We start from the raw sequence: 25,210 nt of genomic DNA, 5'->3' as shown, positions 1-25,210 counted from the left end.
ATTTGATTTTCGGGGGCTGCAGGAGGATTTGGAAATGAATATTTTGGACTGGTTAGGGCTGAAGATAAATCATCTTGCCAAAGACACGATGAAAATGAATATTCTGCAGCATAACATCCAGGAACTAATGGATGTAGCAAGAGGGTTAAAATCATGCAAGTTCCAGCAAAATTTTGCATCACGATATTAAAAATTTGACATCTGAAGGTTCAGAGCTAGTTATAGGGTCATTCAGGGACAATTTAGAAAATCTTCTCTCTGTATAAGCTTTCTTCATAAGGAACACCGAGGGTAAAAATCCAGTTACTTACATACACGGCATCAGGTACATGTAGTTCTGGCCCTAAGTTGATTAGACTCCAAATCAACCAACCCAAGTCATTCCTGCCCCATACTAAGATAATGAATAATTACAATAAAAGTCTGAGTGTTTTGTGAAGTATTCAATTCATGGTAAGTCAGGCAATTTGCACATGAAAAAGTTGTGTAAATACTAAATTTCGCAGATAGGAGGAATACTTATTAGGATACAGTATTTTTTATCAATGTCAATAGGTAATTAACTTTTTATGAAAGGGATTCGGCAAATCAAACAATATTTCTCAATTTTAATAGATTTTATAACTTTAAAAAAAAAACTTGTGCGTACATTAGCTTGGGAATTAGCTGCGTAGCTCTTAGGTCCTTATGATATTTTTTGACTAGTTGCGGACCATAGATCCGCAAAATCAAAAAAAAATATAAAAGGACCATAAGAATTACGGTTCCGCAGCTTCTTGGGAATCAACTTGTGTACACATCATGCACATGGTACACGTATTAACCAATTTTATTACACCAATTGAAAAGATTATTAAGATCAAAGTCATATGAAAAATTGCTGAATAACTAATGATTGCACTAATAAAGTAACTTCTGTAATACATGTCATGCATGTAAAGTTATATGTTTTTATTATAAATATGCATACCCAATATTCTTGATATATGACTTTATAACTTCTAATAAAATCATAATCAACATTTATGCTATATACTGCATAATCATCCTAACTCATTAAAGGTGATAAAATGATTTTAATAGAAATATTTTACATAAAAAAAATAATATATTTCAATATGAAATGTAGATAGAAATATTTTACATTAAAAAAATAATATATTTTAATATGAAATCTGGATATAAACATTTTACATGTTTTACATTAAAATTAAAACAAATAATATATTTCGATATGAAAATTGAAATCTTAAAAACAATATTCTAATAAATGTCTCCCATTGAAAACTATATATTTTGATATGCATCAAAGGCACAATTTTTGATCTTCCACCTTTGCTATTGTTCATAAACTTCATTGATATTTATGAGCTTCATGTCAAAAACATATAAGTTTTGTCACATGTAAAAAAAAAATTGTTTAAATTGGGGCCAGATCGACTTGAAATGTAGGCCAAATCAACTTGGGCTGGAACAATTTGGGACTGATCGACTTTGGCCAGATTGACATGAAAGCTATATATACACTTCTCTATAAACAAATGTAAACATGCTGTCAGTAAATCGATGAGTTAAGTGTCTACAGTCATGACAGTCTATGATAAGTCTGATCATGTCTAGTTTGCTTTTCAATTTTACAAAACTTGGACAGAAGATTTTTCATAATCAAGAGTATAAACACATACACTGGAAAATTTGATTTTTGTCTCGCCTTGACAGAGTCAAAAAGGGAGACATAGGTATACTGTTTCTGGCGGCGGCGGCGTCAACAATGTATTAGTTTGTGATTAGGTCTAGTTCATGGTGAACCACTAGTGGTAGGTCAGTGATATTTGGTATGCAGTTGTATAAGCATTGGCACATCTCATTACCATGGAGATTATTTGGCCCCGCCCCCTCAGTCAAGGTCTATTGACTTTGAAACTTTTCATAGTTAAAATTGAGAATGGAAATGGGGAATGTGTCAAAGAGACAACAACCCGACCACAGAACAGACAACAGCAGAAGGCCACCAACAGGTCTTCAATGCAGCGAGAAATTCCCGCACCCGGAGGCGTCCTTCAGCTGGCCCCTAAACAAATATATATACTAGTTCAGTGATAATGAACGCCATACTAAACTCCAAATTGTACACAAGAAACTAAAATTAAAAATAATACAAGACTAACAAAGGCTAGAGGCTCCTGACTTGGGACAGGCGCAAAAATGCGGCGGGGTTAAACATGTTTATGAGATCTCAACCCTCCCCCTATACCTCTAGCCAATGTAGAAAAGTAAACGCATAACAATACGCACATTAATATTCAGTTCAAGAGAAGTCCGAGTCTGATGTCAGAAGATGTAACCAAAGAAAATAAACAAAATGACAATAATACATAAATAACAACATGTATTAGTTTGTGATTAGGTCAATTTATGGGGAACCACTAGTAGTAGGTCAATGATATTTGGTTTGCAGTTGTATAAGCATGGGCATATCTCATTTCCATGGAGATTATTTGGCTCCGTCCCCTTAGTCATGGTCTATAGACTTTGAAAAGTTTACATGTATTAGTTTGTGATTAGGTCAGTTCAAGGGGAAATATTAGTGGTAGGCCAATGTTTATTGGTGTTCAGTTGTATAAACATTATCACATCTCATTTCCATGGAGAATATTCGGCCCCGCCCCTATTTACTTTGAAACTTTTGCTTAGTTTACATGTATTAGTTTGTGATTAGATCAGTTTAAGATGAACTGCTAATGTTAAGTCATTGATATTTGGTATGCAAATTTATTGGCATTTGCAAGTATCGTTTCCATGGAGATTATATAGCCCCACCCCTGGTCATGGTTCATTGACTTTGAAGCTTTTACCATGTTTACATAGTTTACAAGTTAATGTTTGTGTTTAGGTTTGTTTAAAGGAAACGACTTATAATAAGTCAATGGTATTTGGTATGCAGTTGTATTAGCATTGGCACATCTCATTCCGTGGAGATTGTTTAGCCATGTACCTTCAGTCATAGTTCATCGACTTTGAATATTTGCATTACTTACATGTTAAAGTATTGCAATTTTAATTTCAACATTTGCATTATCAAAATTACAAAAAGGCGAGACATATCTCTGTGATAACAGTTTATTTTAATATTGATTTTTCTGTATTTAACTGATCAATGTTACTATTATGTATTTATTTTTTGGAAATATAACACTAATAGCAGCATTCAATTGCAAGACACCAGGTTCAACAGAACCTTTTATTGTCTCGCCTTGACGGAGTCAAAAAGCGAGACATAGGTATGCTGTTTCCGGCGTCTGCGATGACGACGACTACGGCAGCGGCGTCAACAATGTATTAGTTTGTGATTAGGTCTAGTTCATGGTGAACCACTAGTGGTAGGTCAATGATATTTTGTATGCAGTTGTATTAGAATTGCCACATCTTATTACCATGGAGATTATTTGGCCCCGCCCCCTCAGTCAAGGTCTATTGACTTTGAAACTTTGCTTAGTTAACATGGTTAACACTACATTGAAAATCATACTTTTCCGCGATAAAAATGTCATGAAAAAAACATAGCATCCCCCTTTCATCAACTAAGTTGATACAATACATGTAAGTTACTTACAACACATGTACAAACTGACTTTTTTTTTGTATTTTTCATACACAGTTATCTGGCAGTAACAGTTCACAACATGATTCATTTGTGTCTTGCTTCATGCAGTTACAGTAATATTTTTATTGTGCCTGGATAATGATTTCTAAAGTTTATATCTAGATTAAAATGAGTTTTATTTCACATTATAAATGAGCCGTAGGGCATATTAAGACCTGAACGCATCAGAAAAGAATATCCCACTTAAGTGTGGTTGGTAAAATAGGATGCAAATCCAGCAAATCTTTGCAGAAAATAATATTTTTTTGATGGTATATAAGTCAGATAATGCATATTTTAAGGTTTTTCTTGTCATATAATAAGAAAAACCTTAAAATATGCATTATCTATAACGTAGTCACTCTTGATTAAAGTCAGTGATTAAAAGTTTTTACCTCTGAATCTATTGCAGCAGTTGGTATCTGTTATTGAACCATGGCCTCAATTTTAGACCAATATGAAGAAGAATCCGCTAGAGCTGCCTCTGTAAGAGTAGCACCAGTACAGGAACCAGTAAGTCATGATGTACACCATAACAACATATGTTTTGTTACTAACTCTGAATAATTATTGTAAAAGTAAGACATGTTTAAATTTTAAAGGGGAACTAGCTACGAGATATATAAAAAATCTGAAATATGATTTTTTTTGTTCAATCATAATAGTGAAATAATAATTCGCTTTTAGCAGCCAGTATGGTTCAATTTTGTCAAAATAAGCTAAAAAAACATTGATGATGAATTATTCACTTGCAAGTGAATAATTCGACCCCATTGAATCCGTATTCATGTTAACTTCAATTTAACCCCTTGGCTAGAAATAGATAATGCATGCATTGTGCGTGTTGAGTTATTTAAAGGAAAAGAATGTCAACATTGAAAGTGAAACAAAGGTAAATTATTTGATTGACTGATTCGATCCACAAAAATCTTTCTTATACAGGTTAAAAAGATGATTAACATATATTTTTAATCTACAATATGAAATTAAACAGACCTAGAAAAATCCAATTGCACGAGTTTCAATATCTATTTATATCTATATTTATGTTTATATCGCTTATATGGCCATCGGATGTGTTCGGAGGTCAACTCGATAGTTAATTAGAAGGCACCTACGTATACACTGCTATTTTTGCATAGGTACTATTTCTGTACTTAAAATCTGTAGTACTGGAAATTTACTTTTGATATTTAGTACTATTTCTTTACTTTAAAGTTATTGTAATATTTAGGTACCTGTATTTTACAGTACTTTATTTGTACTTAAAATTTTGGTACAGAAATAATACCAACAGTGATCACAATATTCCATGTTTGAAAATCATAACTTTAAGAGATTTGAAATAGACAAACTTTCTAAATGCTAAAAATGTAATGGGGTAACCAAAAATCTGTAGTACTTAAATTTTTAGTACAAATCAAGTACTGTAAAATACCTGTACCTAAATATTACAATAATTTTAAAGTAACAAAATAGTACTGAATATTAAAAGTAGATTTCCAGTACTACAGATTTTTGGTACAGAAATAGTGCCTATGCAAAAGTAGCTGTGTAGACTAAAATACACACGAAACGAAGCTACATATTCTCGAGCCCATGCCCTGTAAATTGTTTATTTTAGACTTTTTATAATTTGGATAAATGTTTTACATTGTTATAAATCAAATATGAGAATTTGAGTCAAATCGGTGAACATGAATTTGACAGCTAGTGCCCCTTTAGCATCATTCATGTAACAAAGCTTTAAATAAAGAAATAATTCCTAAGTTTATTACATGTATAATGTTTTAATGATGCATTGCCTTTGCTTTGTCAATTTAATACGATTCTTTTAATAATGCAATAGCTAAATACTTCACAATATGACATGATATGATAAAGGGCTAATTTTGGGTCATTTTGTTGAAATGTAAACAATAATTTTAATAGATGGTTTTTCATTAGAATTTCTATTTGGGATCTATATCTTTTGGCCTCCGTGTTGAAAAACAAACTAGTTGATTTCTTTTTTGATTAACCAAATTTAAACTTGGTACATTCAGATGGGAAAAAAGATCGATATCCTTTATACTAGATTGTAGTGATGAACTACCTGGTAGACGAGGCTTCAACAAAAAAAATTGTTCAGAATCGTCTTTTTATGCCCCGCCATAGCGGAGGGGGCATTAAGTGTTACCCTTGTCCGTCCCGTCCGTCTCGTCCGTACGTCCCCAAAATTGGTTTCCCTTCTCTAACTTTAGTTTATCTCCACCAATTGTTATAAAACTTATACACAATGCTTATTACCACAAAACACAGATCTAATTCGAAATTGGGTGGAGTCACTTTTACCGTTCATGAGTTGTGCCCCTTTATAAACATAAAAATTGCTGAATTTTTCGTTTCTATTCTTTAACTTTAGTTTGCCTCAACCAAATGTTATGAAACTTATACACAATGCTTATTACCACAAAACACAAATCAAGTTTGAAATTGGGTAGCGTCACTTCTACCGTTCTTGAGTTATGTCCCTTTATAAATGGAAAAATGGCTAAATCTGTCGTTTTCGTTCTCTAACTTTAGTTTGCCTCAACCAAACCAAGCGGGGGCATCTGTGGCCCATAGACACATTCTCCATTTATTTCTAAAATCTAGTTGTCACTATAACAAGTTGAATTTGGTTAGTTATGAAGGAATTAGTGCATGTTGCATATGAAGATGAGGGCAATTTTAAGCAAATAACTCCAATCCATTAATACTCTTATTTAATAGATTGGTCCAGGTTTTATAGATGCCAGATTAGAGTCAGATATACCTATATTTAGCAAAAAGAAAGTGAATTTTAAGTAAGTATGGTACAATATTGTGCTGCATTAATCTAGGTCTGCAGTAAAACAGTCAATAAATATTTATGCATACAAGGGAACATTTAGGTTTTTTTTATGTGTTGGCAATGCACATATTACGAAGGGCAAGAATTGTAAAGTATTTTTTGGCACTTATTTCAGGAAAATTGAGTCATTTCTTTATATGAGAACTGATATTGTATATATTGTAAAATTCTCAACTGCAACTTGATAGTGATTGATTGCTTAATTGATTCTTAAAACCACCTTACACATCATGGCTACCATAATTTGGCGAAAAAATATGTATCAAAATCATTTTTAGTTCAGTCAGAGTTGCACAAACACCAATTAACATTAAATGTCATTTAAGTTTTATTATAATTCAGTTGTTAAAAAATACAACAGAAATGATTAATGCATAAAATTAAAAAGAAGTTTAACATTAATTTACGTTTCTGCAACTGGTTTCAGATTGTTATTAGATCATATGATATTACATGCATGATAAGTGTTTTATTTACTTTCCTGTGTAATTTTACTTAATCATTTCAGACCACCTAACCCGATCACACACCTTGTTGTGTGTAATAATTTCCTAGTGATGGCAATGAACAGTAATATATTACTACGCCTGGACCTAGAACATCCAGAACAACCAGATGGTAAGGTCAAACAAATAATATGTTCCAGAAATCATTCATGATATATTTTTTTTTATGAAATACATATATAACAATAAAATCATTGTTTTATATAGCTGAAATAAAACTGCACCATCTTCCAAGTAAGAGTTTTCACCATTCTAGTACCTGCATTATAATAACAAGCAGCAAAGACTATGATTAAGTTATAAAAAAAATGATGCCATAGTCTCTAGAAGGAACCACAGACTTTCAGCAGGAAAACTTGCGATACCTTTCAATTAAGATTGATGTGGAACAAACATCACCATGAGCAGGGTTCAAACTCACATCCTTACAGTTGACAGTATATCATTGTAGAAAACTACTTAGACCACTTGGCAATGAGACCATATATATATAGCTACATGCTATAAAGTTGTACCACTAACCAGTATCATTGATTGGATTGTATTCAACCATTCTTCTATATTATCTCTCTCTTTGTCTTCTCTAATTCATAACCATAATCCTGAAGACTTAAATAATATTTTTGTTGTAGCCAGATTTCTAAGATCTAAGCTAATGTAATAATTTTACAGAAGTAGAAATACCAAGAGCCGTGGAGGACAAAGTCCATCAAATATTCCTGGATCCTACTGGCCGTCATTTCATCATTAGTATGGAATCCACAGAAAATTATTACCTATCAAGAAATTCAAAGAGACCAAAACCTATTGGAAAAATCAAGGTATATTTTTTTTATATTCTGTAGTTTATATTCATTCTAATAGATTCCTCAATAAAAGCTTATCTATAGTTATTAGAATCTCTAAGAAGAAGGATAGCTAAGAGAAGTCAGATTTAATGAACTAATATTATTGTCCCAAGCACCATGCATTGAGGGGGACATAGAAATACCAGGAGTCCCTCCATCCGTCTGTCCGTCTGTCTGTCCGGTCTTGTTAGCACTCTCACAGTAACAAATTTTGCCAGACTTTTATAAAACTTATATCATTGGTTTATATCAGTGATGTCTTGAACAAGTTCAAAAATCAGTGCCAATCAACTATTTTTAATAGAGTTATGCCCTTGAAAATATGAATTATATGGAAAATTTCATTGTAAGGGCTCTCATGTGTACAATTCTTGCCCAAAGTTTTGAAATTTATATCATAGGTTTATATCAGCAATGGCTCAGACAAGATCGAAAATCAAGGCAGATCAATTATTTTTAAAATAGTAAAATGTTTGACCTTACCATCTGGTTGTTCTGGATGTTCTAGGTCTAGGCGTAGTAATATATTACTGTTCATTGCCATCACTAGGAAATTATTACACACAACAAGGTGTGTGATCGGGTTAGGTGGTCTGAAATGATTAAGTAAATGATTGTGCCTGATATTCATATGATGAAGACATAATCTTTCAATCAGTTTAATTGAAGTGTGGAGCTGGCATGTCAGTTAACTGATGGTAGTCTGTTGTTATTTATGTATTATTGTCATTTTGTTTATTTTCTTTGGTTACATCTTCTGACATCAGACTCGGACTTCTCTTGAACTGAATTTTAATGTGCGTATTGTTATGCGTTTACTTTTCTACATTGGCTAGAGGTATAGGGGGAGGGTTGAGATCTCATAAACATGTTTAACCCCGCCGCATTTTTGCGCCTGTCCCAAGTCAGGAGCCTCTAGCCTTTGTCAGTCTTGTATTATTTTTAATTTTAGTTTCTTGTGTACAATTTGGAGTTTAGTATGGCGTTCATTATCACTGAACTAGTATATATATTTGTTTAGGGGCCAGCTGAAGGACTCCTCCGGGTGCGGGAATTTCTCGCTGCATTGAAGACCTGTTGGTGACCTTCTGCTGTTGTCTGTTCTATGGTCGGGTTGTTGTCTCTTTGACACATTCCCCATTTCCATTCTCAATTTTATGTCCCTTTGAAATATTAATTATATGAAAAATTGCATTGTTAGTGCTCTCATGTGTGCAATTTTTGCCAGATTTTTATCAAATTTATATAAAAGTTTTATATAAGCAATGTCTTGGACAAGTTCGAAAATCAGTGCTGATCAAATATTTTTAAAAGAGTTCTGCCCCTTGGAAATATTTCTATTTATTTTGGAAATTGCATTGTATTTGCTCTCAAGCTTTCATTTCTCTAAGATATTTATTAAAAGTTTTAAAGAACAACAAAAAAAAAGGTGTTTTTAGTTATTGTCCTTGGATAGGTAAAATATGTGCAACACAGGGGACATTGGAACTCTGTTCTTTTATTATTTATACAACATAAAGCGTAATTCTAATTTTTGGTGACAATTGTCCAAATTACAGTCAGAATTCAAAGGAAAGAATTAACTCATAACAATCATTTGGAATTATGGTTGATGACCCCCAGCTTCCATCAGGAAATTAGGTAGTTAGGTAATCAGTTACTTTACTCTGTGTGTATTTAGGTAGTTAGGTAATCAGTTACTTTACTCTGTGTGTATTTATTGCAGGGACATCACATAGATTCTGTGGGATGGAACTGGCAGAATGCCAATGAATCAACAACTGGTGCTATTTTATTAGGAACCAGTAAAGGTATTTATAAAACACTTTATTCGTATTGTATACAGTTTTAATTAAGTTAATTCTAGGAATTAAAATTTACTAGGTTGCAACTCATCTTATAATATGATTATGATGAATGCTATGAGGACATTAAAATTCATTTTCTGGACAAAAATATAATGTTTGGTAAAGACCATAGGGTGATGAAGACATCTACTGCTTTTGATGTCCAAGGTCACGGTCACAACAGCAACTGATAGACTGAAATGTAATTTAATTTTTGGGTCAGTAGGCCAAAGGTAAAGGTTACAGTACAAATAGACCAAAATTTATGGGAAAGTTACAATTCCGGACAATATCTTTTGAGCCATTAATCAGATCTTTACCAATCTTTACCAATGCAATCTATGGCTATGTGATTTTGAAGTCCAGTCACATGTCCTTAAAACCAAATGTCAGCAATTTGATTCAATAGAATAATAGCGGTAAGGAATTTAGATGATTGATTTAGTGGCTAAAATTAAAACAACCAAAACATTAAACAGTTATTTGATATAAATGATATAGAACTAATATTTTGACTGTAATGTCACAGTCAAACGATGCATATGTTCAAAGAAATTGAAGTAAAAGTCCAGACATTAGTAAATGTGTTACTTTATTACAGGTTTGATTTTTGAGACAGAACTTACAGACAATGAGAATAGTCGATTTTTCCAAGGAAGTCTAGATCAGTATCTCAAACAGGTAACAATTTGTACCATGATGTTTAAAACATCTGTTTATTTGTTGTTTGATTTAGGAATGAATTAGGAGCGGAAAAAATTATTGGTATAAAGATTTATAGAGTTATTGAGAAATATTTTATGTAAAACAGTAATGAAAAAAGCAAAAATGAAGTTTTCTCAATTAAACTTTTAATTTAGAATAAAGAAGAATTTTCTATGATCGTCAATTAGGCAAAGACTAAACACTGAAGATGAATAAATGCTAGAAAATAAGTTTCTAAACATCTACAGGTAACTGTATGGCCTTCAACTAAGGGTAAATGACTCCGTGCTTCAAGATGAGCTGTAAAAGACCCTGAGTTATCATGTATTGAATGTAGAAACAAAAAAAAAAATACATGTGAAAGCAACACATTAATAAAACATCTTCAAGAAACATGAACATTTAGAGTTTGATAAAATGCTAATAGGCACAAATTAAAAGAGACAGTGACAACCATTGCATTCATGATTAAACATTGGTGAAAAAGCAAAAAAAGTTCTGTCTGAGTTAAAAATTCTTTTTTTGTCTTTTTTTCATTTATATTTAGTAGAATCTCACAGAAACTCAGTTTAATGAATTATTATTTTTCTTTTTAACCTTTCAGTATTGACAACACTTAAAAAACTTATTTTGTTTTACATAAATATGTCCTGAGTCAAATGTGTTTTGTATATCATTTCTAGTTTAAGCTGCTTTCTAAATCAGAGGAGGTATTTTACAGTGTTCCTAGCTTCTTTGTGTTTTCATTATCGGTTTAATCTCAAAACATTTAATGAGAAAATTTTCTGATGTGTGCATGATCCTGCTTTTTTATTATGCCCCCGCCGTAGCGGTGGGGGCAGTAAGTTTTACCCTTGTCCGTCTGTACGTACATCCGTAAGTCCCAAAATTGGTTTCCGTTCTCTTACTTGAGTTTGCCTCAACCAAATGTTATGAAACTGATACACAATGCTTATTACCACAAAACACAGATCAAGTTTGAATTTTGGTGGCGTCACTTTAACCGTTCTAGAGTTATGCCCCTTTATAAATGGAAAAATTGCAAAATTTTTAGTTTCCGTCCTCTAACTTAAGTTTGCCTCAACCAAATGTTATGAAACTTATTCACAAGGCTTATTACCACAAAACACAGATCAAGTTTGAATTTTGGTAGCGTCACTTTAACCGTTCTAGAGTTATGCCCCTTTATAAATGGAAAAATTGCAAAATATTTAGTTTCTGTTCTCTAACTTAAGTTTGCCTCAACCAAATGTTATGAAACTTATACACAATGCTTATTTCCACAAAACACAGATCAAGTGTGAATTTTGGTGGCGTCACTTTAACCTTTCTAGAGTTATGCCCCTTTATAAATGGAAAAAATTGCAAAATTTTTATTTTCTTCTTAATATCAAGTTATTTTTAAAATTGGAGTTATCTTCCTTTGTCCATGATTATAGTTGAACCAACTACAATCAATGCTTTATACAATGCAATGTTTAATTTTGACTTCCACTGATAAAACACAGATCAAGTTGAATTTGGGTAGTGTCACTTTAACCATTATTGAGTTATGCCCCTTTATAAATAGAAAAATTGCTGAATTTTTATAATTTCTGTTCTCTACTTAAGTTAGCCTCAACCAAATGTTATGAGACTTACACACAAAACTCAGATCAAGTTCAAATTTGGGTAGCGTCACTTTTACTGTTCTTCAGTTATGTCCCTTTATAACTATATGATATGCAAGCGGGGGCATCATCTGTGTCCACATGTGTCCACTATCCACATTTATTTTCATATGCTTTATTCATATTCATTACTGTTTGAAATATTTTGTGACATTTCATTGGCTTATCTATACTGAGATGTTGTTGAAATTGGTTGTGTACAGATTTGTTCTAAAGTTGGAGTACTATAACATATTTAACCCTATTGTATTCTGTATGTGCCTGTCCAAAGTCAGGAGCCTGTGGTTGTCGTTTGTTGCTTGATATAATATCAGTTTTTCATATAAATCAGGCAGTTAAGTTTCTTGTTTGAATATTTTTACATTTGTCCTGTCGTGGCCTTTTATAGCTTACTACATGGAATGGGTTTTGCTCATTGTAGAAGCACAGTGACCTTTAGTTGCTTACTTCTACATCATTTGGTTTCTAGTGGAGAGTTGGATCATTGGCAATCATTCCACATCTCCTTATTTTTATAAAGATATGTGTTTACTACTAACTTATCAAATGTTTTAAGTTTGTAACTTTTTGGAAACTTGATAGATCTTCTTATAAAAATTTGTGAGGCAAAAGAAACAGTATTGGTCAGAAGGAGGTTAAACCCAGTTTTTTTCTCAACCAAGCCTTGCTAGTTTGGAATTGTATGCAGACAGTTGTCACAAACAAAAAAAAAGACTTTTATTTTTCACAATTGCAAAAATATCTTTTAAATAAGGTTGAGTCTTTGGTAAAAAAAATGGTTGGGTCTATTGTTAAATATGATGTTTCTTAGTGTAACTGGAAACATTTTTCTCTTTATGTGGAATTGCAATGTTGTTCTGATCAAGCAATATACACAGCGGACAGTGTTTTAAAAAGTTTATTTCTTCAAGAGAAGTAATACATGCATATTTAATCAGTGGCAAAAAAATGTACATGTGATATCCTGCATTTTGCATACAGATTTAAATTTGCACGTTTCTTTATAGTTGTTGTAAAAAGATGTATTTTGAGATACCGGTATATTGTAGAAACTGATAAAAATTGTATAAAAAATGTCAGTGTATATGAAGATACAGTTAACTCTCGTTGACTCGAAAATTATTTAAAACGTTTGAAAAACAATTAATGGTATTCATACATTTATGAGCTTGGTTGTGTATAAAGTAGGGATTAAGACTTAGTGATCAACTCAAAACTACTCAATCTGCGTCTTTAATCTTTTTGTAACTTTTTTTTTGAAGAAAAAGATTGAAATAACAGAAAATGAAAAGAAATCTAAATTTTCTTAAATCTCTTGTATACGAGAATGACCAGTTTGTAACTTATAATAAAGCTAAGATCGATTGAATATTACTCTCTCAGTTAAAACCCACAGGAATAAATTGTAACTGTATAAAGAAATGAATAAGAGATGAAAAATCATATAATTTTATTAAAATGATAAAAGAACATTACATACTGATACATCAATCTCATGACCAGATCCCTTGGCCTTACCAAGCAAAGCAAGAGTTGTGTCCCTTGGTCTGTCAAACTTCCAGTATTCTTTTGTGTCGAACTACGGGTATTTCGAAATATTTCTCTGGTTCGGTTTACTTCGAGATAACGATAGTCGACTGTAATTTTAAATGTTTGTTTCATAATAGATACTTTTTATACTTTTACTGCAGATGGTCCTAAATGTATAAGAGTATTTTTTAATTAAAAATTATAATCTGTGGGAAACAAATGAAAAATAAAAGATTTCTTTTTGCCAAAATTCAACATTTGAAGGCTACTTCAGTTATCTCTACAGTTTGTGATTGGCAATGATGATATTTCTTAGAAATTAAAGTAAAAACAATCCAATTATCCTCAAAATTTTGATTATTTTCATATTAACAGTGATTAGATGAATAAATACCTTACAGTTCAATATCCTTAAAGGTAAAAAAAATGTAATACATAGCTGTTTACTACCAATGAGTGATTCAAGTAAAATAAGAAATAGCAATATTTTTTCTGGGAGTGTTAAACAGGACCATAAAATATCATGATCATTTGATAGCTTGTTTTAAAGTTTATTAGTTATATATTCAGCTATTGGTCACAGGGGGGGGGTCTCAACATGGGATTTTGGGTACAGTTGTGCAGCTGGGATTTAAAAAACACCCCTCCATTCATATATTGAATAATTGTGAAATCCCTACCTATACATATAATTCATAGCGAAATCATAACCCATTCAGTGAAGATCGTTGCACAACAAACTGAAAAAAGATGACCCATTGATATATCACAATTGGTCAATTACTACCTATTGATATACTTCCTCGGTAAAATTGCACCCCATTGATATATTTGACGTATCAAAAAAGGGACCCATTCCAGCGGCACATATGTATATACCTTCATATAGGAAGAGACCCCCCGTGCTATTGGTTGTTACTTGTACGATGCATAATGCCACACACAATAAACAGTAATTAATTATGTAACTTTTTTTTAGTTATTTAACTTAGGAAGTGAGAATGCAGTATCTGTGACTGGTTTAGAGTTTGATAGAATGCCCTGTGAATCTATGACAGAGTACAAATATTACATACTTGCTACAACTCCAGGGTAAGTATATGTGAAAGGTTTAGAGTTCCAGAGAATGCCCTGTGAATCTATGACAGAGAACAAATATTTCATACTAGCTACAACTCCAGGGTTAGTATTTGTGACAGGTTTAAAGTTCCATAGAATGCCCTGTGAATCTATGCTAGAGAACAAATATGTCATAATAGCTACAACTCCAGGCTAAGAATATTACTTCAGTTGGTTGAATCTGTACTGTTTTTGTCTCGCCTGTAATGAAAGTTAGGAATGTGAGACATAGGTATTGCTTTTCCTGCAGCATTGTTGGCGGGGCGAATTATTGTTAAGTTTTCTACTTGTCAGTTTGAAAGGAACTACTTGTGATAGATCAACAATATTTTCTATAAAATTGCATTACTTTCAGTACATCTCAGTTTGTCAACCATTTCGAGGCCCTGCCCCTTAGTTCATAGTTCAGCAACTTTCAATTAATAAGCAATTTTTGTTGTTAAGTTTTCTGCTCAAGTTAGTTTGATAGGAAGTACTTGTGATAGACAATGATATTTTCTATAAAGTTGCATTACTATCAGTACATTTCAGTTTGTCAACCAATTAGAGGCCCTGCCCCTAGTTCATGGTCCAGTGACTTTGAATTAATTAGCAATGTTACTGTCCATCAGATTTTTTTTTTTTTTATTTTCTGCTGACAGGCGAGACGTGTCTCTGTGTCAACAGTTTTTTTTATAATTTTTTATAGAATACTATATTTCTTACAGTTTTATGTGCTCTATTAAAGTAATAAGAGTTAGTACTGTACAAACATTAGCACTTTACCCTATTCTTTTACAATCAATCTCCATTACAATTTCATCAGCATTATAACACCTTAATGTCTATTCATGCACATGTTAAAAAATAGTTGTTTGATAATTTTATCTCACATTCCAGTAGATTGTGTCATAGCATTGTACATGCTATACAAATTAAAGAGTTCCAACCAAAAAGAAATGATTAACTTTATTTAACCAAACATAAGCAGCAAGAGTTTTTGCAATATCTGAAAGGGAAGTAAATACAATTTTATTGGGGAGATAGAATGGATTTAAGAAGTCTTGAAGCTGTATAATTTCAATGACTTGGCTTAATATCTTATTCATGTAGCCTGAGGAGTTTTATAACTTTGCACCCAAAACCTTCAAGGGTGGTTTTATAATGTGAAACAACATAAAAATGAGATAGTCAACATTCTAATGAATGATATTGTTTATTATGGGGATAATAACTTTTTTCAGACGTTTATATCAGTTTCTGGGCAGTGTATCAAAGTCTGCAGAGCCTCCAATGTTTCAACAGTTCTTTGCAGAGTATGAAAAACAAAAAGGTATGATTTAAATGAAACTTTGGGTTCTCAGATTTTTGCTCACATCTGTCACACGACAGAGGAACATAATAATTGTATACATCTGTTTATTTGTCTGATGAATTATGCAATAAAAAATCTTAGGGTTTTGTTTATTAATAATTTATGATTTTTCCTCCCATTTTCCATTTAAATTTTTTGAATTAGTTATGGTCTTTTTACAAATTAATATGCCTACATTCATAATTGCTCATTCCTGGTATTCTTTAATGAAATATTTAATGCTATCTAGTCATTATATGTAATATATCATATTATTATTTCAAATGAAGTGTACTGCTATCACCTTGTCATTAGTTTGTCAAACAAATATTTATGTCACAGTTTTCTCAAATACAGTATATACTACTCAAAAGAATATTTTTATTTTCTATATACAGCCCCAGTTGCAATTTGAATTTTACTATACATGTACATATGTAATATAAGCTTAAGATATTTGCATAGCAACGAAATGTAAAATGAGAAAAGATTGTTATTATGATTGATAGATAAGATGATAAAATATGGTTGTTCGTTGTCTTTGTATGTACATATATTTTTTGCGAGGTGTCAGGTAGTTGTTGTTGATGTTGTCTGTTGTACTCCCAAGTATTTTTGGTAAATCATGTTATGGTATAATACCACCAAATCATAGTACGTCACATCCAGTTGCATACGAAAAAGGTTTGAAAAAATATTCCCTCAAATTTGACAGTTGTAGGAAATTAATCCTACATTTCATTGCAGTGAAAAAAATCTGAGTCATAAACATATATCTTGGGTGTTTCAAAGCACCATTATTGTTTTATTTGGTGTTTCTATAGAATATTTTGGAAGCTTGAGGTTACATGGTTACTAAAGCTTGTACACAGGAAAAAAAGGGGTGAAAATTTGATTGGTTAACTTCCTGTGATGGTTATTTTCTTATATGCAATGAAATGTTATGTAAAATTCTGTCTATAGTACTGGACAGGATAAAACTTTACTTATGCCAAGTATTTCTTAGTTTGAAACAAAGATAAATTCTGCACAATTTTTAGAAAAGTGCAAATTTAACAAAGACTAATAGGGGAAAATCAATGTTGGTATTACACCTTATATTTTTCACGTATTATTGTAATATTAGATTTAAAGACGTAACCCTTTCTCTGTAATGAAATCAAAATTTTTGTTTTCTTTTTTTTAGCTCCCTTCTTAGAGTTGCCAGGAAATATGGGATACAGTGAATTAAAACTTTATTTTCCAAAGTTTAGAGGATCTGCAAAGACATTTGCATGGATGACAGGTATGATGATTATAGTTTAGTTAAAGTAGAATAGAATATAAAATTTTAATAATGAATAACCAAAAAAACGCCACATAGAATTCCAAGATGTGCATGATAGTTTATCAGTACTTTTATCAGTACTAGTGAACAGTGTGTTTTATTGATATTTTGTGTAATTCTTGTACTGTTAACCTTGGGTGTCCTTTATTTAAATTTACAGAAATAATGCAAAAATATAGACTAGGAAGTAGATGTGATGTGTTTGGAAACTTATCAGGATGGAATATTTAGGTCAACTTGATTTTGAACATGGCTCTATCATCCAAATAACTTCTTACTTATTATACTCAGTCAGGGGCGTTTCTTAAACAAATAACTTTTTTTTTAGTTACTTATATAGGTAATTTTTGTTTTTGAAAAATATAAAATTACTCAATAGAGTTATTAAAATTTCATTAGAAGCATGGACTAAATGTAGTTTTCATGATTTTTAAAATTATATCATAAAATTAAGAATTCATTATATTTGAGAGGAGTATAGAAATAAAGGGTTACTTTAAAGATAATGACAAAAATGTTACTTGAATAAGTTATTTTATACATGTTTGAAAGAATTAGTAATAACATTTATTTAAGGAACATATGTAATTGTTTTGGGTTACAAATTATAAATAACTTCAAGTCTTAATTAATTCACAACTTTCTATCTATTTATATCTTTCTACCTTTAAGATTTTCAAGGAAACAATATTTTAATAGTCCCAAGAGACCAATCTTTGATCCAGAAGCATCGATATGAAAGATTAGTGCATCAGAAAGGCAATAAGTGTTTCAGAAGGATTAGATTTTACATTTCATGGGAAAAATAACCAGATGACTGTAAAAATTTGTTAAAACTAGTAAAATCTGTATAATTGGACACCTATAAAAATAATATTTAGAAAAGTTACTTATATAAGTCATTTTTAGAATAGCCTCGTTTTCAACATTACTTGTATAGGTAATTTTAAAAGTTACTTGTTTAAGTAATGCCCTTGACTGCTTACCTTTCTGCATTGATTGTTTATCAGGGTTTTATCATTATACTTCTACCTCCGCCAAAAAACTCAAAAAAGTAAATAAGCAGCCATTGCTATAGATTAACAGTCATTAGAATTATTTTTTTGTCTCTTATAAATTATTGATTCTTAATAAATGGTATTTAAATTGTGCACAGAGGACTAAGTTTAGAATATATGCATGCATTGGTTCAAAAAGTTCTCGAACATTATAATCACCAGAAATTAGTTTCATACGACTTTAAAGCTGGTGTTAAAACATTATTCTAGATAAACATAGAAATGCAAGTAGTTCTTTAAACATCTAAAAATAAAATAGTTAAATCATGTTTTGATAGTTAATACTTCTATATGTTTTTTTTCAGGACCTGGTGTTTACTTTGGAAATTTGGATTTCACAGGTGAAGCTGGACCAAAATCTGTGACAACTCAAACAAAACTTATACCGTATCCTACTGAATAAGAATGAAAAACTAATTGGACTGGATATATAGTTTATTACATATTGGTTAAGTCATGAAATGTATGCAATATCTGCAGAAACTGCACAACTAAACTAAAATTTACACTTGTGGTCTGGTTTTTTTTAACAGTTTATCGAATTGGAATTTATATTTGTCAGTTTTAATGCCCCCCCTTACAATAGAAATTGGTATTATGTTTCCTGGTCTGTGCCATATGGGGTTGAAGTTTTGGTTTGAGATAGAATACCATGAAGTTTTGCTCATATCAACTTGAAACTAAGTACATATTTTCAGTATAACAAAAACTATTTAAGATATGTGATAGGGTTTTGCAGTACACTGAACTAGGAAATGTGATAGTATGAGTAGGCCATGGTGTCTTTAAGACACATTTTTTATTGTTTTAGACCCTATTCATGACATTTAAACATTATTTTGTTTTAAATCCAGTGAGAATTAGATTGCCTTAACAGCTATATCAGATACCCTAAAGACAGTGATGGTGAGAAGACACATCCTATTTCCATGGTTTTGACAGAATTTCATGTCTTGTTACTATATCAAGACAGGTAGGTTTATTTAACATGTTTTTTTACTGTTTTGTTCAATCTGGATTATTGACTTTTTTTCTCTTCGGAAGTACTTGTATGAAATCCAGAAAATTACCATCATTTTCCATTTGTTCTGTCATTTGGTATATAAAGCAAGGCTTCCAAAATGGTCATATATTCCGGACATTTGTATAATGTCCGGTAAAAGTCCGGTTTGGCAAAGCATGAAACAGTCATCTACTTTTTAGTTTTCAAGGCTTTCTTAAGAGACGGTCATTTTAACATAATTCGCGATCTTTATGACCCAACCTTTTGCCTTTAACAGCCACACATTTCCGGTCATAAAAGTGACATGATCATTAAGTACTATCAAAACAACCCCTACTTTAATACCTTCTCATTTTTATAAATCAAGGCTTGTTAGTTGTAGAACAGCTGAAATTTACCTGTTCAGGTGACAGGTAAACTATTTTGAACCGGACATTGATCGGTCTATTCAAAGTTATTTTTTTACATTTCAGCAGTTTGCATCTAATTAATTTAGTCAAAAAGATTTAAATTATCAGAAATACGTTTACAAATATGATTTGATGAAAAAATTAAAAAGGTGAAAATGAAAAATCGTCATAACCACGTTGTATGAACCAGAGACATGTCTCTGTTTGAACTAGTACACGTGTGTGCATGTGCGCAGGTGTGAAATTTAATTATGCATCCTGATTTCTTCAAAAAATGCTTAAATTGTCATTGATACCTTTATCTCACGTTTTTTTCGAATATTTTCTTGAAGAAATAACGTAGAAAGAGCTACGTACACTCATTCATGCTTTGCAAACGTACACGGAATTTACGTATCAGTCTCTGGTCCATGTTTTACCATTGTCAAGATAACATCCGGTATAAGATTTAAAATTGAAAGTAAAGTTTTTGACAACGTTTTTGCACAAATAAAGAGTCTAAGGCAGATATAAGTACGCTGATGTTGCACACTTCGAATGATGCACTGCCAATTTAAAAGTTTACGTCAGAACTTCAAATTTGAATCAAAGAAAGTTTGATATCGTTTTTTTTTTTTTAATGTCAATCATTGGGATGGCCAACTCGGCAACTGAATACCATAATTGCCATTTGTTTATTTAGTCTTAAGGGATTAAAATCGGGATAATATATAAAATGTCTGGCTGGCTAAAAATAATTTTGGAAGCCCTGAATTATAAAGGGTTGCCTACTTTTATTCCCATGATTTTAAAACCTTTGATCTACTGTTAACATGAAAAATTTTTTGTGGGGGGTTATTTTTACTTTTTTCCCTATCAAATGAAATTTGTTAAAATATCTCTTTTCTGAATACTTTGTACAAATGAACAGTATTGATGCAAAAGGTTCTAGTTTGGAAAAGTGTATGCATTGAAAATATCCACTTTTAAAATATGCTATTTTCGTTGTTTTTTTGCAGAATAAAAGTAGTTTGTGTATTGAATGATCAACTTATATATGATGACGTGTATGCAGATGTAAGTTTGTTTTAACATTGTAGTCAATGATCTCAGTGGGAATAGGGCCTTGGGGGTCAAGAGGTTAATGTAGGTAGTTTATTTATATCTGTACAGATTACAACAACTTCATGTGTAAGAAAGAGAAATCAAGAGTTGACACTTTTTTTGCGCTCATGTTTTTCATAAGGATGGGCCAGTTTGATAATGTTAAAAAATACATAAAAAAGCAGAGGATGACAGGTATAGCAAAACAATATTGTTGGACAGTACAATAGACCAAAGGAACACCAGGCTTCTCTGAAAAAGAATGACATGCAAACAGATGACAAAGAACAATGAATGGTTTAGATAATCTGACTTGGTACAGGCACAAACAGTGGTGTTTTTATGCCCCACCTAGAGGCATTATATTTTTCGGTCAGTGCGTCCGTCCATTCGTCCGTCTGTCTGTCCCGCTTCAGGTTATAGTTTTTGGTCAAGGTAATTTTTGATGAGGTTGAAGTCCATTCAACTTGAAACTTAGTACACATGTTTCCTATGATATGGTCTTTTTAATTTTAATGCCAAATTAGAGTTTTGACTCCAATTTCACGGTCCACTGAACATAGAAAATGATAATACCCTCTTCCTGTTAAAGTTTTTGGTCAAGGTAGTTTTTGATGAAATTGAAGTCCAATCAACTTGAAACTTAGTACACATGTTCCCTATGATATGATCTTTCTAATTTTAACACCAAATTAGAGTTTTGACCTCTATTTCACGGTCCACTGAACATAGAAAATGATAGTGCGAGTGGGGCATCCATTTAGTATGGACACATTCTTGTTTAGACCGGATTTACCTCTCCTTTTGCCTATCTATATTTGACCCCAAGAATGAGATTTCCTAATTTTGTTCTAAAATTTGGTAAATTTGCAAAGATTTCAGAATTTAATAGATATTTAATAATACTTTTAAGATAGGTAAGCATTAAAATCAATTTAACATAGATTTTTCTGAATGAGGTGTAAACATATAATCATTCAAAACTTATCTCTAAAAATAAAGATCACTTTGCTTTGGTCAATGAATATGGGGCTATTTAGATTTTTTTAGCAGAAATTAGGTCTTTGCAATTAAACAAACTTATGTACGGAAATTGATAATTTTATATGAGGAAATAATTAAGATCAGTGGCTTTCATGATAAAAAAAAGAAAAAAGTGTGTACCTATGTTAATTTTATAGCTATTTCACTTGATATTGTAAGATTAAATTGATTTGCAGTAATATCCAAGTGATTATCTCCCCTTACATTGAACATTTATTTTCAATAGTTATCTACTCTTGCAAAATACAGATTATTAAATTTTATGAACATGTCGATAATTGTTCTATTTTTTATGCATCTTTATAAATAAGATGAAATATTTAAACAAATGCATTCCTAGTAAAAGATAATATATTCTTGAAAATGTTTATACCTACTTATAAAACAAGCAACAGATACATAATGACTGCCAACCACAGTAAGTTGGATGACAAGGTTAATGTTGTCTATGGAATGTTAGGGAAATGCAAGTTTAAGTGGTGTTAAATGATAACCAAAATTATTTGATGAGAATGAATTATTAATACAAACTTTTGGAATATTTACTGTAGTATAATTTACCGTATCATATATTTTGCTTTTAAAATGTTGAAAGATTTATTAAAATCTTTGTATATTACAGAGACTTGGCAAACTAATGGGATTATACAAAGATCCACTGAAGATGAGTATCTGGACTTATACCTCACAGAATGTCTTCAAATATAAGGTTACCAGAGAGGCAAGGTAAGAGGATCTGAATAGGCAACACTGATTGTATTTAATTATAAGGTTACCAGAGAGGCAAGGTAAGAGGATCTGAATAGGCAACACTGATTGTATTCATTTATAAGGTTACCAGAGAGGCAAGGGAAGAGGATCTGAATAGGCAACACTGATTGTATTCAATTATAAGGTCACCAGAGAGGCAAGGTAAGAGGATCTGAATAGGCAACACTGATTGTATTCAATTATAAGGTTACCAGAGAGGCAAGGTAAGAGGATCTGAATAGGCAACACTGATTGTATTCAATTATAAAATTATAAGGTCAACAGATTGGCAAGGTTATAGGGTATAAACAGGCAACACTGGTTGTATTCAATTTATAAGTTTAAGAGACAGGAAAGGTAAGGGGATATAAATGGGCAACACTGTATTTAATTATAAATTCACCAGATAGGCAAGGCAAGGGGATCTAAATACATTATAAAGGACCAAAGTATGTGCTATAAGATTATATGCAAAGCAAGTATATATAGAAAATCCAAAAATATCAAATATAAAATTGCTACAAGGCTTTTTGCATGTCAAACACTTAATTATGATAAACATATATAAATACATTGTATATATTTATTATGTATGCCTCATTGTCTCTGTAAATTTCTAATATTATATTACTGAATATGAAAAGATTAAAGAATAACACTGCTATGGCCAAACAAGAATGATTCATATGTCTGTTACTGTTTTTGTTTAGAAATTCCAATATGGGACCCATTTTACATTATTGTAATAGTTAAATCATTTTTCAAGATGTTTCGGCCACTGGCCATCTTTGGTTTCTTTATTAACCTTCTAACCTAACATGGTAGATATGTCATTTTCACAATCATTAAGATGCTATACAAAGGTTAGAAGGAAAATAAAAAAAAAAAATGTAGAAGGCCAGTGGCCGAAACGTCTTAAAAAATACAACGAATTACTGTTTTAGGTTGCTAGGTTGAAAATAATCAAATATGTCAATACATTTAGATGAGTAAAAGTAACATGAAATTAGGAGGTAAAGGGGACTGATATGTACTGATTATTAGGTTGTCTGCATATTGATATTGTAAAATATCAGCTGCCAGTCACAATATGAAACTTTTTGTCGAGTTAGCGCAGTGAACAAGTTCAATAAGGCTTCATATTGTGTCGAGCAGCTGATATTTTACAATATCAATATGATGAGAATTATTACGTCACTAATATGTCCGGTCAAAGTTATTGAGGTCGTGTCAAGCTATTTGAAGTCAAAAAGCAGTGATATATAATTGTATGAAGAGGTGAGCAGGGTGAATAGGGGAAGGGAAGGACAATTAATATATATAAATATGTATCATCCACACTTTTGGGGCAAAAAGTCTTGAATTTAAACTGTGTGCAGGTAATACATACATACAGATTCTACACAACTTTATGCAGACTGAAATGAACAAGGAACTTCATTAACATAAAACAAAGGAATTATTTCATTATGCAAATCACAAAATAATGAGTTATTTGTTTATAGGAAATTCATTGGCCTTCTCATAAGTTCATAATTTTGAAGTGCTATTTGAAATATTTCTATCATGTAAAGAACATTTTGTAATACATGTACAGCAAGAAAAAATGTTAACGTTACCGGTATTGTAGCTATCTTTGTATTTTTAGAGATGTGTGGCAGATGTATTTAGACACAGAGGAGTTTGAAAATGCCAGAGAATATTGCAGTGATAATCCAGCTCAAGTTGATAGAGTATTAACAAAACAGGCAGAACATCTGTTTTCCAAGAAGAGGTAAGGCCTACTATATGCCAAATAACGGTTGTCATTTCATAGTTCACTGAAAATTGCAATGTGATTGTGAGAAAGAGCATTGTGTTTTATGGATACACATTCTTGTTATCTTACCATTTATTTGAATCTATCATTCGCCAAAGACGATTTAGATTGTTTAATTTTCAATTTGATTCACATTTTGAGTTGAAAGGCCAAATGTTTTTAAAACTTTATAAGAACTACTTGCCTCAAAGATTCCTCATTTTTGAGCTTATGACAGCAAGGATGCAATATATATGTAAGACTCAAATCTATGGTGGGTTCCAGATCTATGTCAGATTTCAAATCTATGACAAATATGATGTCACAAATATATATTAATGCCTTACAAATCATATATCTATGGGAGTTTTTTGTTTTCTCCAAATTTATGGCAGATTATGAAATTGTGTAATTTTCTGTGAAAAGAGTAAACTATAATGTCATAATACAACGAGAAATAAAGGCACCAGTGTTTTTATTTGCAGATATTTCATTAAAAGAATTATAGATAATTTTTAGCATCTACGGCTGACAAAGTATATAAGTCAAGTCATTGGTCAGATATGGCTTGTCCTCCATTTGAGGAAATCTGCCATAGACTTGGAAACAATAGAAAATCGGCCATAGATTAGGAAACTAGATCTAGAAAATTTGCTATAGA

The 25,210-nt window shown here is 31.5% G+C and overlaps 1 protein-coding gene across 1 annotated transcript in view; it reads left to right on the top strand.

Moving 5' to 3' along the window:
- The window catches only part of LOC127704256 (vacuolar protein sorting-associated protein 18 homolog), a 53,532-nt gene that overhangs the window by 245 nt on the left and 28,077 nt on the right, over window positions 1–25,210 (top strand). The window contains exons 2-15 of the mRNA XM_052208221.1: window positions 4,056–4,156; window positions 6,398–6,471; window positions 7,027–7,136; window positions 7,697–7,845; window positions 9,599–9,683; window positions 10,321–10,400; window positions 14,604–14,716; window positions 15,967–16,055; window positions 17,263–17,361; window positions 18,767–18,848; window positions 19,348–19,434; window positions 20,873–20,930; window positions 22,624–22,727; window positions 24,400–24,525. Of these exons, the coding sequence (XP_052064181.1) occupies window positions 4,079–4,156; window positions 6,398–6,471; window positions 7,027–7,136; window positions 7,697–7,845; window positions 9,599–9,683; window positions 10,321–10,400; window positions 14,604–14,716; window positions 15,967–16,055; window positions 17,263–17,361; window positions 18,767–18,848; window positions 19,348–19,434; window positions 20,873–20,930; window positions 22,624–22,727; window positions 24,400–24,525 (1,334 nt within the window). The 5' untranslated portion in view covers window positions 4,056–4,078. The remainder of the gene's footprint in view (window positions 1–4,055; window positions 4,157–6,397; window positions 6,472–7,026; window positions 7,137–7,696; window positions 7,846–9,598; window positions 9,684–10,320; window positions 10,401–14,603; window positions 14,717–15,966; window positions 16,056–17,262; window positions 17,362–18,766; window positions 18,849–19,347; window positions 19,435–20,872; window positions 20,931–22,623; window positions 22,728–24,399; window positions 24,526–25,210) is intronic.

This window comes from Mytilus californianus, unplaced genomic scaffold (genome assembly GCF_021869535.1).
Source record: "Mytilus californianus isolate M0D057914Y unplaced genomic scaffold, xbMytCali1.0.p SCAF_6, whole genome shotgun sequence".
Taxonomy (NCBI): domain Eukaryota; kingdom Metazoa; phylum Mollusca; class Bivalvia; order Mytilida; family Mytilidae; genus Mytilus; species Mytilus californianus.
Note: the sequence above shows the minus strand (reverse complement) of the source record. Positions and strands in the feature narration are given on the sequence as shown.